The following is a 15,369-nucleotide window of genomic DNA, read 5'->3' on the forward strand; positions in this document are numbered from 1 at the left end:
GAGAGATCACAAGTAGATGGAGAGGCAGGCAGAGAGAGAGAGGGAAGCAGGCTTCCTGCCGAGCAGAGAGCCCGATGCGGGACTCGATCCCAGGACCCCGAGATCACGACCTGAGCCGAAGGCAGCGGCTTAACCCACTGAGCCACCCAGGCGCCCCAAGATTGGCCCCTATTTTAATCTGTTCCACCTTCAAATGTTTTCAAGTGTAGTGTATTGAAAGATTTGTCAATGGTACAGTGTCTCTGATTTTATAATGGCGATCATTGCGGAATTAATATTTCTTTTATAGAAATTAAAACAATTATTTTGGACTATGTCTATTTTGCATAAGTGAAATTTTCTATCAGAATTTTCAGAATTGACTGCATTGCCACCCAGCCAACTTTTAACTTTTTTTATAGACTTCATTAATGTCATTTACATTTAATATTTTCAAATATAAGTACAGTATAATCATCTTCCAGACATAGTAGACTAGAAGACATTAATGAGGAAAGTGTTTCTTCTCTTTTATTATATAAATCTATTATTTTCTAAATCCATGGAAGCAATGACTTGATTCAGCGAAACTTACTAAACCTTCAGATCTCTAGCTAAGAAAAAATAGACGATTTTCTTTAAATGCCAACTCTTGTAAATGTTGAGTTGGCTACAGAGAAACCTATCCTGATTACCAAAAGTAATTGCATTTTAAGCAACTGATATTAAAAAGAAACTTTTTTCCATTCAGAGTAATTATAAGTGACTGTCTACTTGTATTCAGTAAAGCTTGACAAATGAGTACGTAGTTAAATTATTTTGACATAACTGGGAACCCCATGTTTGGATTCAGACCTGCGTTCAAATGCGACTCCGCCTTTTTCCTAAATTACTTAGTCTGTCTCCTCCTACTTACAGTGTTAATCTTAGGATCCTGTTGCCCACCCTGAAGCTTGTTATGAGAATTAAACTAAATAACAAATGTATTCATTCATTGAATATTTATTGAATACCTGTTCTGTTCTAGGCATCACTCTAGGTACTAGGGGTATCAGAGAACACGACAGAAATCCCTGCTCTTCATTTTAATGGGCGGGACAAACAACCAAAATGCAAGCAAATAAAAAGGCAATTTTAAGTAGTGAGTGATACATTCTATGAAAAAAAATAAAGCCTGGCACATACAAGAAGTTTCTCCCAGCTTTTCGTTATAATTTTCGAATACAGCAAAGTCCTTGTCCATCTTGGTTCAACAATTAACATGTTGCTCTCTTTGCTTTATCTTTCTGTCCACGTACGTGTGTGTGTGTGTGTGTATCCGGGGGTCTGAGTATCTTGGTTTATTTTTTTCCCTCCAACCATTTGAAAATTAAGTTGCAGGTATAATTATAGAAATATAATAATATAATACAGTAATATAATGATAACAATTAGTCCCTAACTAATTTAACAAACATCTCTTAAGAATTAGGACATTCTTCTTTATAGTAAGTAGGGATTTGATGAATATCAGTTCTCTTTTCCTCCAAAGCTTCATGGAGAAAGCAGTCATGGCTCTCTGTCATAGCTAATCTGAAATGACAAAAGGATTTGTAATATTTTCATGTCATCCGAATATAGAAGGCCCTATAAAGTTTCTTTGGGAAGATATCTGATACATATTTACAGTTTTTTAAATTGGATAATAGATACTTTGCATGTGTGTTTTTATTACCTTACAAGTTTTTAATTCTTAAAGACTTAAAATAGGGCACTAGTTTTCATTTAAGCACCATGAAGAGTGGAAATGTACGTTTATTGAGGAATTATAACTGACGTAATCAGTTACGTGCTGTGCTGAGTACTTTCACATGGTATCTTATTTAGTCTTCATAGAAACTCTTCAAGGATGTAAAAATATAGAATACTTGTCTCTTAATATTACAGAAGAAAAAATAGTAGTAAAGTAAAAATGTTTACTTAATCGCACCTGGACTGTCAAGTGGGGAAGCAAGGATTTGGATCTGTATCTACCGGCTTCTGAAAACAAGCAATTTGGGGTGTCTGGGAGGCTCAGTTAAGCATCCTCCTCTTGATCTCAGCTCAGATCTTGATCTCAGGGTCATCAGTTCAAGCCCTGTGTTGGGCTGCACGCCCAGCATGAAGCCTTGTTAAACACACATACACACACACACACCCCAAAAACTTAAGCAGTTTCCACTGTGTCCTGTTGCATTGTAAGTGATTGAGTTAGTCATTCGTTTCTTTAGAGGACTCTGCTTTCAGAGTAAATAGTATGTAAAGTAAACAAGTATGCAAAAGAGTAAATAAGTATGCAAAAGGAGTGACTGATGTGTATTCCTTTTTAAAGAAATTTCTTTGGAGCCACCTTTGTGATACACCATGTTTCTGCCTAGCATTGCAATTTAAAGAGTATTATTCTGTTACTCCCTACATATATCTGCTTTCTCAGTCATGTTCTTTAAGTCAGGGCTGTGTCTCAGTGGTTCCCAAACCCGAATGCTCTTCACAGTCACCTAAGTTTCTGATCCTGTAGAGCTGGGATGGAGTCCCTGAATTAGCATTTCTAACACATTCCCCGGTTAGGTCAATGCTGCTGGTCTGGGGACCACACGTTGAGAACCACTGTCTGTCTGCCTCTGCTCTTCTCCCACCACAATCCTCATCTTGGTGCTTATCGCTTAGCTTAAATGCCCTCTCATCTGGGCATCCTTGACGTCTCATCCTTGACTTCTGTTTTACTGAAACTGTTGGTTGTTCTCATATGTCACTGTATTTAAGAATCACCTGGGAGACCTGTTGACAAAGTAGATTTCTTTTTTCTTTCCTTTTTTAAGATTTTATTTACTTATTTGACTGAGCGAGAGCAGGAACACAAGCAGGGGGAGTGGGAGAGGGAGAAGCAGGCATCCCGCAGAGCAGGGAGCCCAGTGTTGGACTCTATCCCAGGACTCTGGCATCATCACCGGAGCCAAAGGCAGATGCTTAACGACTGAGCCACCCAGGCGCCGCAAAGCAGATTTCTGATTGAACCCCGAAACACTGATGTCTACCAAGCACATTCAGTGTTAATGCAGACGATCCGTGGATAGCAATTTGTGAAATATTGGCTTACAGAGTTGATTATGTACTCATCATTGCCATGACTGTATGTCGTATTTGGCTAGGATTGTTTTTTTTACTGTAGTGCCATTTTTTGTTTGTATGTCTCTCTCCCACTAGAGTCCCTGAAGGGAAAGGGCTGTCTTAGTCATAATTATAACTTAGTGCTTAGCACAATACAGTGTTAACAAGCAACAGAGTGAGTACTGCCTGTGTAATCTAGCTATATGACCCTGGAGGATTTAATCTCTCCTAGCCTCAGTTTCCCCTTTTATGCAGTAGTGGTAGTAACACTTACATGCTATGGAAATTAGCTCTCAGGGTGTGTATAGTCTTTAGTGTAGTAATTTACATACATTATGTACCCACTAAATGGACACCATTACTATTTTGGTGATGGTTATGTTACAGAAGCAAAAAAATAATGTCTGAATTAATGAAAACACCTAAATTATGATTTCACCATCCAAATTCAGAAATATGTGTTTAGCACTTCATTCAAAGTCTTTGCTTAATTGTCTAAAATACCATTTTATATTTTGGTATTTTAATGAAATAAAGTGAAGTAAAATCATGCTTTGGGCTTCTTCTTTCCCATAGGAAAACAAAGAAATCGCTTGGAACCAATGGATACCATATTTGTTAAACAGGTTAAAGAAGGAGGACCTGCCTTTGAAGCTGGATTATGCACAGGTACTGCTACTCTTCTTTAAACAATACTTTCAAATTTCTTTTCTACTTCATTTCGTCCTTCTTCCATATTTCATTTTCCGTATTTTTATCTCCTTCTGTATGTTTTTTTCCTGTGTCTTCACATCACTTATTACTATTTTTGAGACCTAGTTAGCTGTTTGTTTCTTGATACCCGAATGGGCGGGTTTGGACAGAAATAACTTAATATAAATTATAAATTAGTAGCACTTTTGGTTACCACTTAGATAACGGACTCATGGAGGCCCTTTTAAAAGCACCCGTTTTAACATACTTTGAATTTTGACAAGGATTACAAAATAACAAAATGATGAAGATATTTACGGACATAACTAAAACAATCTCGGATCACCAAGTTCTCAAAGTGCCTTATCTGCTAGAGGTGAATTAATTGATTTGCACTATGAAGAGTGACTTAGGTCTCCAGTGCGAGGCAAGCCCTGCTTCTTCCGTAGGGTTCCCTGGCTGTGGTCTGGTAGCTAGTCTAAAATATTCAGCGATACGTGATTTTAATAAAACCTGAGCAGAGATTTAATACACACACTAAAATAATTACTCTTTTGTTTTTGAACATTAAGTAATTTAAAGTGGGAATTAGTGAAAAACTATGTTTTACTGCCTTTTGCATAAAATGTAGTGTTTTCAGCTATAAATACTGTAAACAGCAGATGTTGTTGCTAAGATTTACTAGGATGTGTTAACTATCTCTTTTGTTGTGGTTCCAATCTCCGATCTCATTAACATATATATAATTCCAATCTCGTTCCAATCTCATTAACATATATGTAATATGTATATTAGCATCCATATGGGATTCCGTTACTTAGCACGTATCATGTATATTCTAAGCCTCACGAGGTCAGGAAGATCTGCAGACAGTGTGATAAGCACACAGAAGATACTTTTTATTTTTCTATTTTCCAGTTTTTCCTTATCTTTTCTCTCTCAGTCTTTTCCTTTCTGCCCCCCCTGAGTTCTTATTGGTAATCCAAATGCCCTTTTCTTTATTAAAATGAAGAACAAGTTAATACACATAAAGTCAAAACCATGTGCATACCCATATTTCAGTTTTGTAATATAGCACTATTTATAGCATATATAACATATGTGCTATATATGTATATATGTATGTATATATGTATGTATATATATACATGTATATGTTATATACAGGTAACATATATGCTATAATACAGCATATAGAAATGACAGGATAGACAGAGGAATAACTAGGAGTTCTGCAACTGAGAAAACAAATGATGGGGCATAAGAGTATACCCATGGTCACTTAGTGATAACTTTTAGAGTTTCTAAATTCATCATTGACAAGTGCTCTTAAGACATAGCTATATTTCATCAGAAGCTGTAAGTATTAAAATTTAGATTCATGTTTGTGAAAGACACTTTAAAAAACAGCGAGCAAGAATATATAGAAAATAAGTACATTACTCAAGGAATATTTCAAAAGTAGTCAGAAATGACCTTTAAGGAATTCCTCATGTGTTTTTTTTACTCCTCTTTGAAGGTGATCGAATTATAAAAGTCAATGGAGAAAGTGTGATTGGAAAGACCTATTCCCAAGTAATTGCTTTAATTCAGAACAGGTAAGATTCTCAAAATATGATTAATTTTGGCCAAAAATGGATATTTATATATCAGTGAAGCAAGCAGATTCAGTATAGTCTTGTCTATATCCTACAATGGGATGGGGAGCTGTGGGACTTTCCCTTCAAGTGGGTCAACCATTTGAGAATTGTCAAGGACAAGGACCTGGTTATAGCTTACTTGGTGCTTTGCTTCAGCAAATCTCTCAGATTTGTGATTAAAGTCCTTTAGAATCCAAAAGCAACATGTTTTAGATTTACCATAAATTCCTCACTTTTGCTTGAAATGACAATTAAATTTATAATTTGTTATAATAAAAGTATAAATAAATGCACATATATTTTATTTTAAAACCTCTTACTCAGATATCTTTATTGATATCTTATTGAATAATACTCTTATTATTGAATAATACTCTTATTGAGTAATATTCCTGGCTCAAATTTATTCATTTGTTTTAATAAAGACAGCAAGAAATTCTCTTTGAATTCATCTGTCTGCCTACGTGCTACAGAATGATAGCATTTTTGAGCTCTCAAAGTAAATAAATATGTACAGAGTAACTGGGAGACCTTAAAGATAACTTAGTCCTACTCTCTTTTTACCACACACCGAGAAAATTTTTCTTAGTTATAAATAAATAAATTGAAAGCCAAAGTGGTTACCATGTTGAATTCCTGTCAAGAGCAGGCCTTGACTGGGGTCCCATTGCCTGGATCATCCCATTGTAATTAAATTGAAGTTCATTATTTTCTGAAGACTTTTATGAAGTTCCTGTAATGATGTCTAAAACAGTTCATGCTATAATCTAAGTTATTTACCTGAATGCCCTAATGCATTATCATTTTTATAATTAGATGATGTGATTGTGATTTATTGCTCTCTTGAGTATTCTGTTTTAATATATAATGAAATTCTCAGAGAAAGCAAATCTTAAATCTTCCCTCTAATGTTGGATTCTAGGTGCTCCTGACAACGATCCCTATTTGATCTTAAGTATTGGAGAAAACAGGGAACTAATGAAGAATTTAAGGCCACCCCAGAGGCAGTGGGGAGATCACCCAAATTTTTTTTCCGTTTAAATAATTTAGATCCTCATAGATACACTGACATGCTTTATCAACCTGTAATTTAAGGATTTTTTTAGTGTATTTGTTAAACATCTCTTCTTGAAAAATAATATTTTCCCAAAGTAACCATAACTTACTCTTTGTTTTCCTCCAAGTCCACATTAATTTTTTTGTTACTGGTGCAGTTTATCTTTTGGAGTAATAACACTTTGGAATGACAGTCTTGATTTTTTTTCAGCTGATGAAGCAATTGGAAAAATAGAGAAACACTATTTTTTCATCATCTTATTTTCTTTTAAACAATTGTGTTCCTTTTGTCTACAGTTGGTAGCAAATGGATAACGCAGCACAAAGCCATTGAGATTCTGCAGGGTATTAATGTAAAATGTATCCTTGTAGAAGAATTTATCTGAACATCAGTTTGTATTTTCTACCAACTCCAAATATTGAAATACAAGTACCTACATATCTAATTATTATTATTTATTATATATTATTTATTATATATTAATTATTATTTATTATATATTTATTATTATTTATTTGAACCTGTGGTTCTTACGGTTTACTATTCTGAGCATTTATGAACCTGATAAGGGTTCAAATCTAACAAAAAGTGACACCAGTAAAATTATTAGGTTTTGTTTTCTTTTTTGTTGTTTGGTTGTTTCTTTAATCTCTTGATTGTATTGGGGGAAGAAAAAGCTAATTGTTAGAGTTAGATACTGACTCACTTAACAGGGATAGTCCACTATCCTTGCGTTTTCCAAATATAATTCCAGATCAAGACTGGTATAATTTACCCCTTTGTACTTTTTTAAACCTCGAGAAACTTCTCTGTCATTTTTAACTGGACAGTTTATAGTACCAAAAGAAAGTGAGAATTTGAGCTGTTTCTGTAAAGGCTCTAAAATTAAGTCAGAGAAGAAATCAAATAGTTGAGATGCTGTACAGTTTTTTAAAATGAGTCATTTTGATAGTTTTGGTGGTGAACTCCAGTTCCCTTCACTTCTGAGGCCAAAAGGGACTATTTCAAAATTTAGATATTTAATGTTACTTAAAATGTTAAATTTGAGGGTTCTTTTGTTATTTCCATGTGAATGTATTTTTGACTTTATAAATAGTGAAAATATGTGGTAAAAATTTACAGCTTTTTCTGTGACTTGAATTAAAATAGTAAATAAATATATACTTAGGAGTTTTATTCCAGGAGTATAAGTAATATACTTCATGTTCCTAAATTAGAAACATGTTATAAAGAAAACTTGCCTACTTGAGAATAGTGCAAACTTATGTCAGTATGTGTTCTTTTCATTCATGATTAGCTTTATATATGAAAGTGACTTCTTTTTATTTTAATGATTTGGGCTTGAAAAATAAAGGCTTAAAAAAAATTAAACTCATAAGCAAGTTTAAAAAATCCTTCTGAGGAAACCATCTTTTTTTATGTCTTTTTGATACACTTTCACCTCCCCTAAAATAATTTTTATGTTCAATTTCAGTGATACAACATTAGAACTTAGTGTTATGCCAAAAGATGAAGACATTCTCCAAGTGGTAAGTTTTATTTACTCAAATATGCATTGTTCTATAGTCTCAAATGTTAATAAAGATCCTTTAAAAATGGAGGGGGACTGAATATAAGATTCTGGGAGGAAAAAAAAATCCTCCGGTTCATTTAGCAGAGTCTGGGATTCTCGACATTTTACCAAAAGACAAATGAACAAACAAAGAACTATTGACAGTTTTTACAATTAAGTGACATAAGAATGTTGTATGGGTTTGACAGTGAGCTTCTGTTGTTGCCATTTGGAATGAGATTCCTAATGAGTTTGCCCCGATGTCGCATCTTAGGTAGTCCTTTGAGCAGAAGCCAAAGCTCAAGGTACAAGTGTATATCCCCAGGAATTAGAATCTCTTTTTTTTCTGATGAGAATAGAAATTTTATGAAAGCCATTTCTTAATTTTTCAATATGTATGACTGTTTGTAAATTAACCCACCAAGCAGTTTTGGAACAGTATCAGTTCATTCTATTAGAAGTAAGGTTCACAGTGAACGAGTCTGTACCATAAGGGAGCAGTCTGTCAGGGTCTTCAAGAGGAAATGAAACTATACTGAAGATTTTAACATTTAGCCTAAATTTTTCCCTCATTTTTAGAAAGAAAATTTTAGAATCCTTGACTCCTTTGTTGAGCTTAAATATTGCTGAAAGTAAAAAGAAAGTAACATACATAAAATTCCATTCAAGAAAATAATACTTTTCTTCAGTTGCCTTTTGTTCAGTAGAATAAAACAGCATGAGCAAAACCTTTGAAATAACACATGAAAGCCGACCACTCGAACTAAGAAATGGCAGTGGCCACTGAAAATTGTGTTTTTTAAATTCTTTTTAGCAAATAATTTTTTTTTAATTCAAGTACAACAGGGAACTCAAGGAATCTTTGTGGTGAGAATGGAAATGGTAGTCATGGTTTTTTTGTGGTAAGCCATTAGTTTGACTTTAGTTCAACATAAGTTCTAAGTAATCTTCTGCAAACATTTCTTCACAGAAATAACATTAAAGCTGATCCTGATGATTCAGTGTATTGATGTAAAATATAATTAACTGAAATCCATGGAGATCTGCTTTGTGTTTTCAAAGCATGTGGATTTTATTTAGGAATGGCTTTTTAGGGCTAATGGACTATCCAGGGAGGGCTGATTTTAGGGCTAATGAATTATGGCATTGGGGAGTCTCAAGAAGGTGCAACTGTCTGGGGGGTGTTTTCCTGGGCATAGAGAGCTAGTTGTAGAGTACCTGCCCTGATAATTCAGCAGAATAGAGAGCCGCAGACATAACCACTGAAGGCAGCGGGAGTCACCAGATTAGAATTAGTTGAGGGAATCGACTCTGGTGTTTCTCCTACACAAAGGACTAGGAGAGGAGTCACAGGTGTGGGAAGGCTTTACCTTGAATCCTCGTTGGCAGTCCAATGACTCAAAGGCAGAATGCGCTTCCAAAACAGGACTGTTTGCTCATCTTCACTGGACTCTTGCCTTGCCGAGGTGAAGGCACCGGTGGGATATGCTGCTTACAACAGTGCTCATTTCACAGCACGGCTGGCACTGTCCTGAGCTCCTAGGGCAGGAATCAAGCCCAGAACTGCCATCGCAGCCCGCTGTGTGGTCGATGAAGAGCAGCGGCCCTGGAAGGAAGCATTGTCTAATTTCGTGATCAGTGGGAGAGAAGGTTAATTCGTCTGTTGTGTTATGTTTTAGTTAAGATATATTTATTTCAAACAAAGGCAAAATACAAAGTGTTGCAAACATGGGAAAAAATTGGCTCGCTTGAGTGGCACAAACACACATCTTCTGAGTTCATTAGTAAAGGGGTCTAGTAAAATTGTGACAACATTTGTTTTTCAAACATGTTATTTGAATTATTTTAAATCTTAAGAGATTACAAGCATTATAAGATTATGCTCTCAATGATACAAGAAAATCTCGCTTTTAACCCCAGCCTTCATTCATATTTGAACGCACTGTAATTCACAAGACAATCAGAGGAGTGTATGTAACTAATGCCCACTACACATTGTTCCTAAAGGACATTAGGACTCGGAAACTTCTTTTCGGCATCAGTGGTGTTAGCTGGGACATCTATGAGGGTCATTTTTTTAAGGCTATTATGCAACACAAAGAGAATCTGGGATTTCAAAAACCATATGCAGAAATTCTTCCCTCTAACAGATTCTAGGGTTAAGATGTTCTGTAAGAGCCTTCAGTACTTATGTTGGTCTGTTACCCATAGGATGCGCTTTTAAAGACATGTACTGTGAGGTTGAATATTCATCGTAAAGAACAAGTAAACACGAACATTTTTCCGGCCGTTGTGAACGTTATCAAGTGGAGGCTTCTCGTAGTTTTTTTTTTTTTTTTTTTTTTTTAAAGATTTTTTGTTTATTTATTTGACAGAGAGAGATCACAAGCAGGCAGAGAGGTAGGCAGAGAGAGAGAGGAGGAAGCAGGCTCCCCACTGAGCAGAGAGCCTGATGCGGGGCTCGATCCCAATACCCTGGGATCATGACCTGAGCTGAAGGCAGAGGCTTTAACCAACTGAGCCACCCAGGTGCCCCGCTTCTCGTAGTTTTTATGTGTCAGTCTGGGCAACGGCAGGACCGTGTGTCCGGGACTTTTCTTTCCCTGAAATGGAATGTGCACCAGACAGTTCTAGAGGTGCTCAGCTCCTCTTTGAGAGGCGGCGTGGAGAATTGAATTTGGTTTAAAGTTTGACTTGTGTAAGGATAAGTATATAATAATAAATTTCCACTTACAGATGATTATGATATGATATTGAAAAATATGAAGTAAGATTAAGAATAATTCATTCTGGTACCACACTAGTGCTGGTAATAATGCTCCTGTTCTTGACAGCCTCATTTGCTAAATCAACATATATTTTCTAGATTAACAGTGTGAGTAGTATATTACGTTCATTTTTAGTCATTTTTGTATTTTACAACAATATTTTAGACTGTGATATCTTAGACAGTTTCATGTTTTTAAGGTACTACTACAAAATAAAAAACACTTTCTGTTCCATTTTCAAAGAAACAGAATGGTTTCCTCACCTTTTCAAATGTTGGCTGTGCATAAATGAAATGGCCACCACCTTGGGGTGCCTGGGTGGCTCAGGGGGTTAAGCATCTGCCTTCAGCTCAGGTCATGATCTCAGAGTCCTGGGATCCAACCCCACATTGGGCTCCCTGCTCAGCGGGGAGTCTGCTGCGCTTTCTTCCCCTCCCCACCCCCCGTTCCCTCTCTCTCTCTCCCTGAAATAAATAAATAAATAAAATAAAATAAATAGCCACCACCCATCAAGTCACCTAAATAGTGATGCTGACTAAAGAAAACCCTTCCTCGAATGGGCTTACGGTAGAACGAGAGCTGGCCGTTCTTTTCAGTGAACCCATCATAACATTATTGTTAAGCAACTGACTCAATGGACTCAAAGCTGAGTTTTCAGCTGATCAGCTCTGATAGCTGTAGAGATTCTTGGGCGTGTCTAGTGTTTGGCCGGGTCACCCTGAGCCTGCTTTGTGCTGTTCTGTGTCAGACACAGCAAGGCTAAACAGCTTTTCTAGGATGACAGAAAGAAAGCAGTGGCACCAGGATGTGACCTGAGGCGGGTCCGAGACTAAAGCGTGTGACTTTCAGCTGGACCATAGTCCTTTCTGCCATTGGGTACAGGTGAGGACTTAAGTGGCTTAGCACAGTCACCCTGTTAGTAAGTGCCAGAGCTCTTGTTCTTTTTTTTTTTTTTTTAAAGATTTTATTTATTTATTTGACAGAGATCACAAGTAGACAGAGAGGCAGGCAGAGAGAGAGAGAGAGAGAGGGAAGCAGGCTCCCTGCTGAGCAGAGAGCCCGATGCGGGACTCGATCCCAGGACCCTGAGATCATGACCTGAGCCGAAGGCAGCGGCTTAACCCACTGAGCCACCCAGGCGCCCCCAGAGCTCTTGTTCTAACTCATCTCTGGACTCTCAGTCCAGTGCTCTGCCACTCTGTAAATATGTCATATAAATTGGAAAATGTATTTTAATTAAAGTTTTTCTTAAGATTTATTAGAATTACTTTCAAAATAATTATTATGTGTATATATTATATATAATATATATATAACATTAAGTTCCATAATCAATAGATATTGCATTTAAAATTAGGTAACCATTTGTCAAGTGTGCATGAAGGTGGTCCTGCCTTGAGTAGGGAAGCAAGAGTAGGAGTTCTGGAGGGTTCTTTCATATTTTGCAAGTTTGTGTTTGCTTTGTTTGTTTTAAAATCAGTTTTTAAATAATTATAAGAATAGTTATGTGCTTGATAGAAAAGTTACAAATAATTTAGAAAGCTATATAGTAGGCACACTCTCCCCTTTTCCCACACCCCACATGGCATGTTTGGCATGTATTTTATTAGACAGACAGACATGTAATTATTTTTTATTTTATCGTAAGTAAGAATGGTATTAAATTAATAGGTCAGCCTGTTGAAGGTGAAACGGTAGGGAGGAATTTCAATCTTACCAACTTAGCTACTCTGCAGGGGTTTTTTGGTGGGGTTTTTTGGTTTGTTTTTACCATTTATTTGACAATAATTATGCAATAATAATAGTATTATAATACTAACAGGCATGATAATAGTGATTTTGATGCAACTCCACTAAAACCGAGCTTGAAGATTATTTTGGGACTAAGTTACTTTTAGATAACTGTACATACAATCAAGATCCAGACCGTTAATACTAAATTTTATTTAATATGCTCTTTACAATTTTAACTGCAAATGCAGAATTCTTTTTTTGCTTTTGAGAGAGAGAGAAAGGAGTAAGCCAGGCCGGGGACAGAGGGAGAGAATTTTTTTTTTTTTAAGATTTTATTTATTCATTTGACAGACAAAGATAACAAGTAGGCAGACAGGCAGGCAGAGAGAGGAGGAAGTGGGCTCCCTGCTGAGCAGAGAGCCCGATGTGGGGCTCGATCCCAGCACCCTGAGATCATGACCTGAGGCAAAGGCAGAGACTTTAACCCACTGAGCCACCCAGGCGCCGCCAGAGGGAGAGAATTTTAGGCAGGCTCCATGCCCAGCCCACCCAGGACTCCATCTCACAACTCTGAGATAATGACCTGAGCCGAAATCAAGAGTCAGACTAATTTTTTTTAAAGATTTTTTTTCTTTCTAGAGAGAGAGAGAGAGAGAGAGAGAGCAAGAGCAGGAGCAGGGGTAGGGACAGAGGGAAAGAGAGAGTCTTAAGCAGACTCTGTGCTGAGTGCAACTGAGGGCTCGATCTCATGACCCCAGCTGAAACCAAGGGTCCGTCCCCCAACTGACTGTGCCACCCCGGTGCCCTGAGAATGAGGAACTTTTAAACAGATAAACAGGCTGTTTTTTACTGCTCACGAACTGTGAGAATAAGGAAATTCAGTCATGCTCTTGAATGAATTCATGTTTTATTCATCTCAATTATATCTGCTTACATTAGAATACTGTCTGCATAGAATATTCTATTTAGTTAGTCTGCGTCAATGCATGGTTCCTGTGTGTGTATGTGAGGACCCACTTGACATAACCTTACTCAGAAATGAGTAATCAGAAATGAGGACCCACAAACATGGGCTATTTAGTATTTAGAGCTGTTATATAGGAATCTTAGAGATGTTCGAAGTATGCCAGATATCTTTTCAGGTTTTTCGTTGTTCCTGTCATATACCTTCCTTATCCCCAAATTTGAATAAAGGCAGTATCTCTAAATTATTAGTTCTAAAACAGTACTTCCCAGCAGAAATTTCTAGTTGTATGAAAACCCCTTAGAAAAAAATGGGTTTTGTGGCCGAATAAGCTTGTCATTTCCCTTTGAGTCTAACAACATACACAAATGCAGGAGAGGTTTTGAGGAGTCGGGAAGCCTGCCAGTCAGTCCTTCGCTACATCATGGAGCAGAGAGAGCGCTCTCCTCCTCCTCCTCCTCCCTTCCGGATGTTGCGTAATAAAATTGCACAAACACACTGTGGGAAATACTGTCCCAGAGTGTTCACTCATCCAGACACAATCTTCCTGGTGTGGAAAAGTCTTGGTGTGAATATAATCAGCATCAAAAAGACAGTCATGTTATGTCAGTGGCATATAACCCAAAATGTGTATTTTGACTATATTCGTGCCTTAAAGATATCACAGCACGCGTGCTTTCTTGAATCTACGCATTCAGCTTTTCCACGCATCCTGGCTTATGTTCTCTAATATTCACTATCAGTTTTAAAGAATTCCTCTGGAAGTAGTATTTTTATGTCCACCCAGTCATCATTGTCAAGCCAGTAACCCAGGACAGAAGGTACAGGAAAAGATCTGAATTTTTGAGTGAAACGTACTTAACGTACTTAACGCAACAGTCATCCTTTCTCTCCCAATCATCGTGTCCAGACAGCTGCAGTCAGCTGACAGCTTGTGGTGGTGCTCCGCTTTACAGGGGAAGGAGGAGGTTGTACTATTTTAAATGCATGATAGAGCATTCGTTTCGTCATCTGGAAGCAGAGCTGGAAGAAGCTCAGGGGAGATGAGAGACATCAATGTTGCTCTCGTGGAAGGGAAGCTTCGGAGCGCATCATCACACAGCAGTGCCGAGTGAAGGAAATAGCCGTTAGGAAAGCCTGTCACCACACGTATTTTGCTTTCAGAAATGGTAGACAGCCCAAATAAGAACCAGATAAAAGCCCGAGAAAAAGATGCTCAGAAGGATACTGAAGTTATCCTTTATGCCCCACTGCCCTTTACTTCTCTTGGTACCTTCCAGAGTAATCAGTATAGATGTATTTTTAGCTTGCTGTTTCCAGCATCAATATGACAACATGATTCTGTCTTTATATCAGTAAGCAGCTTCTACTATGTTTTCCTATTTTCTGCTAGCTACAGTTTACAAAGGATGTCACAGCTCTGGTAAGAAATGCACAGAAGCTATTTCCTTGCTTTTTTTTAAAGTTATGTTCTATAGAGATTTGTAATAAGCCAACCTATTAAAACTGTCAGTTTGCTTAGAGAAACCCTCCATAGTGTGATGTTAATCTTACTAATTTGTGGACTGTGTTTGTGATATCTGGTTTTCTTTATTTTTTTTTTTTATGTTTGGTTTCTTTTGAATCCTGTGCATAACTGGTGTTAAAACATAATAACATCTACCTATCTGTGGATTTTTTTTTTTTTTTTTTTTTTTTTAAGTATCTCGCCCTCTCTCTTTCCCTGGGACTTTGCTGTTGTGTGTGTGGCTGCACTTGAGCTTTGCAAGCTTAGATGTCTAACGCAAAGACAGGATATGATGATGGATGTGAATTAAGCTTGTTTTGATTAGGGGAGGATATGTAACATGATACCA

The 15,369-nt window shown here is 37.0% G+C and overlaps 1 protein-coding gene across 1 annotated transcript in view; it reads left to right on the top strand.

Moving 5' to 3' along the window:
• Window positions 1–15,369, top strand: part of LOC111155555 (Rho GTPase activating protein 21) — a 134,797-nt gene that overhangs the window by 81,496 nt on the left and 37,932 nt on the right. The window contains 4 exon segments of the mRNA XM_022515771.1: window positions 3,682–3,774; window positions 5,318–5,396; window positions 7,970–8,024; window positions 14,907–14,936. Of these exon segments, the coding sequence (XP_022371479.1) occupies window positions 3,682–3,774; window positions 5,318–5,396; window positions 7,970–8,024; window positions 14,907–14,936 (257 nt within the window).

This window comes from Enhydra lutris, unplaced genomic scaffold (genome assembly GCF_002288905.1).
Source record: "Enhydra lutris kenyoni isolate GAN:26980312 unplaced genomic scaffold, ASM228890v2 scaffoldscaffold42, whole genome shotgun sequence".
Classification (NCBI taxonomy): domain Eukaryota; kingdom Metazoa; phylum Chordata; class Mammalia; order Carnivora; family Mustelidae; genus Enhydra; species Enhydra lutris.